Source organism: Monopterus albus, unplaced genomic scaffold, assembly GCF_001952655.1.
Source record: "Monopterus albus unplaced genomic scaffold, M_albus_1.0 scaffold820.1, whole genome shotgun sequence".
Lineage (NCBI taxonomy): Eukaryota > Metazoa > Chordata > Actinopteri > Synbranchiformes > Synbranchidae > Monopterus > Monopterus albus.
The window spans coordinates 9,761-14,877 of NW_018128700.1; the positions used below are offsets into that span (position 1 = coordinate 9,761).

The following is a 5,117-nucleotide window of genomic DNA, read 5'->3' on the forward strand; positions in this document are numbered from 1 at the left end:
TCAATCTTGAAATCTGATTTAGTCAAACTGTTTAACTGGCACAGTTAGGAAATGTGTTTCCCTGTACAATGAAATTCTTACTTTGCCGTCCACATGAATGCCACAAAAATACAAATGAAATATAAAGCAGATAAACAAGCAACACAAAATTGAAGGCACTTTAAGCAGCACACTGATTTAGCACACACACCTCTTCTACAGAATCCTTCCCTCTTAGCATGATCTGATCTAACTAGTGACCATGGCATCAGTTAGAATAGTTTGCAAGTGCATGAGTTTAAACATAACTAGAGAAATGCATTTCCTGTCGAAAATGCATTAATCAAGAGAACATAGTGTGGCTGCTTTACAGCATCCACACAATGAGGCTATAGAGGCGGTCTTGTGAGTCTGTGTTTGGCCATGATTTTTAACATCCCTGTTGTCTCATTTAGCCACTTGTTAGCAACTGCCTTTTAAAGAACCTAAAAAATGTCAAATTCAAGAGTGTGACATTTACTAACATAGTTTATGTCATAGAAACGTGAAAATTTATTGTGCTTATGTTAATGACAGACCTTATTTCAAGGACCTAATCAAAAACCCACTGACTTCAATTAGAATTACCACCTCTAGTTGTATGCAACTGCCAACCAGCCAAATTCACGGGAATAAACAGACATGAAATCACAGTGATCTTTGACCTTCAACCACCAAAATCTAATCAGTTCATCCTTGAGGCCATTCCCTCAAGGCATAATGCCATTGCCGAGGAGGCATAAACACTGTAGACTTCAGGCTGAAGGAACTGGAAGTGCAAACCTGCTAGCTTATTTCTGGGTTTTAGGACCCAATACTATGGCACTCTAGTCACTGGTTACTTTATTGTTATTAGTTCCATTAAAGAGACATTTGCTGTCTTGTGGTTTCATTTAAATAACAGTTCAAATTATCCAATTTACTAAAAATCGTTAATATAAAGATACTTAGTAGTGCAGTAAAGAGACATTTGCCATCTTATGTGGTTTCATTTAAGTAACACTTCAACTAGAAAGGGTAAATTATTGATGTGAAGGAGACAAAACTTGTGTAATTTTACTGCTGAAACTTAAACTACACTTCCCACATTACACAGAGTCATTGACCTTCTTGAGACATCACACTCATAAGAATGAGCCAGACAGACTAACAACCTGAAAACATAACGCCATCGACATAAAAACCGTAGACTTCAGGCTGAGGGAACTGGAAGTGCAAACCTGCTAGCTTATTTCTGGGTTTTAGGACCCATTACTATGGCACTCTAGTCACTGGTTACTTTATCGGTTTCATTAAAGAGACATTTGCTGTCTTGTGGTTTCATTAAATAACACTTCAATTGATCAGGGTGAGTTAACTACCTCTTACATTAAACAGTCATTGGCCTGTTAATATAAAGATACTGAGTAGTGCAGTTTAAATCTGTTATTAGTGGATGAGATTGTGTTTTGTAGAGAAACTCACCTGACAGGAGTCCTTTCCTCCCTGAGTCAGACCAGCACACATCATGCTGCTTGTGATTCCACCACCGTAGTTATTGTTACAGTCACTGTTGGACACAATGGGAACACTCACCTCCTGCAATGTCTGAGGTGAAGGAAGGGGAACTGAGAAAGAAAAAGAAACATTTGAGTCCTTGCCTACACTTGATGTACACTTCCAATGCCACTGCAAAGTGGTATCCAGAGCTCAGTGTATCCCACAGTTCATCATGCTCTGCTGCTCCACACCAGTCTAGCTGTTGGTGCTACTGCTTTAGGTGCTAGTAGAAAGTATTTTAGTGCAGCTGCACAGGGACAGTCAATACGGACAACTGAACAAGGTGAACCCTCAGGTACGACACCTGCTGCTGTTTACACAACATGCTTACTCATTATAATGGGATAAGTTCTTAAAGTTGTGTTTGAATTAGCACTGCTGGTCATTATGATGTTTCATAAGCATTTTATTGAAATATTTATTTGTTATTGTCGTATAGTGTTTTATTAGCAAGTCTTAACTGATAACTAAGTATCATGGCCCATGGAGTTAGGAGACCCCAGGACCTTCAAAACCAGCTCTGCTTAAAAGTCTGTGTAATTAGAAGTCAGTATAATTACTTCTCTGTAGGGCCAATGTGATGTTTTCACTCATGAAACTGGTAAATCTGATGTGTCACCACATGATCAATCTGCTGTGTCAACCAATGATTTATTAATCTTGTTTGATAGGACAAGCAGAAAGGCTGATTTATTACTGTGAATTCTTTAAACTTGCGATGCCAGAACAGGCTCAGTTGGAGTGTTGGTTGATTAGTGCAAACATGTTGTGAAACTGAGAGGGTGTCTTCATCTCTGGTCATTTATTCAGGTTTTTCAGCTGATGGAAAATATAAAATGCTGTGACATGGCTGGTTGGGGCGTCTCGACTGTGCTGCCAGTCAAACACCTACACCAACACACCTCTTCACATATGGAGAGAAAAAGGAACATTTCAAACATTTCTCCCCAGACCTCCAGGAGTCCTATAAGCCCCGGAGTTTACACCTTTATCAGTAAGCTATGGTTAAACAGTCTGTCTCTAACAATCTAACAACAATTAAATCTTTAACAATTCATTTTTTAAAGTTAGGATTTATTTTTATTTTATGTAAATTAATAACCCGAAAAGTTATTGGTAAGCACAGTAGTTAATGTATAGAGTAGTAGTATCACGTTGTCATGATTCTGTCCCGCGTGTTTCCGGTCTCATGCTTTAATTTTGACACAACTTCCTGCTCTAGCCTTATCTCAGCTACAGACATTTTACTTTTGAGAAGAAAGCTGTCAGATTGTTCTAACCCATGTTCAGACTTTTCAGCGAGTTTTTTCCTTGGCCTTGTTACCACCGAGTACTGCCTAACCCCTCTGATTCGCTTTATATTCTTATGGATCTTCCTTTCTGACCGTGCTTTTCGTGGAAATCTTGGATGTGTGAGTTTGCTGGCTTTGACCCTGGACTGTATTATCGACCTGAGAGTGTTACTTGTTGAATCAGACTCCTGCCTTGTGTATCGTTTGTGTCTGACCAGTGCGATTATTAAAAAGACAGTGTTTTACTTATCCTCATCTGGCTATGTAATTGAGTTCACCCCTTGATATTATTGGCAGCTTTACGCGCCGATTCCTGACACAAGTAGCATAACACAGACATCTGTATTTAAGTATATGGTAAATGGACTGTATTTATATAGAGCATTATTTCCACAGTGTGTTGCACTAGCCAAAGCACTTTACAGGAGATGATACACCATTCACCCACAACATTCACACACCGATGACAACAGACTGCCACACAACAGCGCTAGTCAAGGTTCAGTGTCTTGCTCAGGGACACTTAGGCATGCGGGGACACCGGGAGTCAAACTGCCATACCTTGTGAGCCAAAGCCACCCCTTGTACATGTACTTAGTTTTATTTTCCAGATTATTTGGCAAAATATATTCTGTACAATCACAGTTTTAAATTGCTGTTTAATTTAGATATGTTTACATTTCAAAATTTGTCTCAATCTGGAAATCAAGCTAAAATATGACTATTTATTTTTTCAAAAATTGTTGTGTCCCTAATGTTGAGACAAAACCTAGCTTGTTTGTTGTTTTGTTGTAAACATGAAAGTCTGAAATATGGAATTTACCAAGTTTTTACACTTTTTGTAATATTGTTTGAAAACGCGTGAACAGGAATCTGACTCATATATTGGCTCATATGAACAACAACAATAATAACAGTAATAAGAATGATGCTCACCACCAGTTTGAGTATTTCCCCAACCAGTGATCCAGCAGTTTTTCCCAGCTGCAAAGACGCTGCCAGGTGCTGCCAGGCACACAGGTTTGATGTAGTTGCTGAAGGAAACCAATGAGGACAGCTGGAACAGGGCTATGTCGTTATCATTTGGCGGTGAGTTGTAGTTTGGATGTACGATGATCTGGGACACTGACCGGGACACTGTATTAGCATTGATTCCTTGCTGGGTCTGAAGTCCCAGGTAGACACGAAAGTTTCCTTGGATGGACCCACTGTGACAATTAATAATGCTGAATAAGTAAAACCTCTTAAAAATACGATGTTCTCACTCTTCATTCTTATATATTAATCAGTGACATAGTGACAATTTTCTTTGAGCTCATTCACTGTAAAATATCATACATCACTTTAGTGGAATCAGTTCATTATTTTTCATAATTTTAATGTAAATATTTATTTCATCTTACAATTTCTGGGTTTTATTTTCAGACTTTAGAACTGAATCATGTGACAGGATCAGCGCTTACCTGAAGACACAGTGAGCAGCTGTCATGACCCACTGGTTGTTGATCAGGGAGCCTCCACAGATATGTCCGCTGTTGTATTGCAGACTGGCCTGCCAGGGCCATGACCCCGAAGAAGCATCCTGACCTCCTACGATCTTTGTGTTGAGAGGTGCATTGCCACAAACTGAAGGGACACAGTCAAAAGTCATGTCACCCCTGTTTTAATCTAATCAGAGAAATATCACAAAATGTATTGAATTGGTTCCCATTAAATGTTCTGCATGTTGCCCTGAAAATGAATTCAATACTGTAGTGACTTTTCCTCTAGCAGCTTCATCAGATCAGCTTCATAGTTTTAACCTCTGCTGTGTACACACTTCTACAACACTTCTCCTGTTTTTGTTATACACATGTCTGAACAACCTGCAAACAATAAATTTTCTCATGGAAAAATCCTGTAAATATATTGAAAAAATGTTTTTTGTTGTTTTTCAAAAAGCATCCTTACATAAACATAAGAATAGGCCTACTGTTCCAAGTGAAGTTTCAGAATGTCAGCATGATTTTGAATGTCCTTTTCTTATCTGGACCAGAAACTGGATGTTCTGGTTTTATTTTGTCACTAACCTGCAAATTTACATTCTTCTTAGTTTCAGCTGCACTTTGACTGCTAATTTGCATACTTTGGAGTTTGCATGTTCTCCCTGTGCCTACATGGGTTCTGTCCATGCCCTCCGGCTTCCTCCCACAGTCCAAAGACATGCAGCTTAGGTTGATTGGCAATTCTAAATTTCCCCTAGGAGTGAGTGTGGGTGTGTGTGTGTGT

General features: G+C 39.0%; 1 protein-coding gene across 1 annotated transcript; it reads right to left on the minus strand.

The window, feature by feature from the left end:
• Positions 1–1,143: 1,143 nt before the first annotated feature.
• On the minus strand, positions 1,144–4,500 carry LOC109953592 (prostasin-like). The gene is made up of 3 exons (XM_020589068.1): positions 4,313–4,500; positions 3,786–4,057; positions 1,144–1,625 (listed from the first exon to the last, which is right to left on the minus strand). The coding sequence occupies exons 1-3, from the start codon at positions 4,498–4,500 to the stop codon at positions 1,447–1,449; spliced, it is 639 nt and encodes a 212-aa protein (XP_020444724.1). The 3' UTR covers positions 1,144–1,446.
• Between the last annotated feature and the right edge of the window lie 617 nt (positions 4,501–5,117).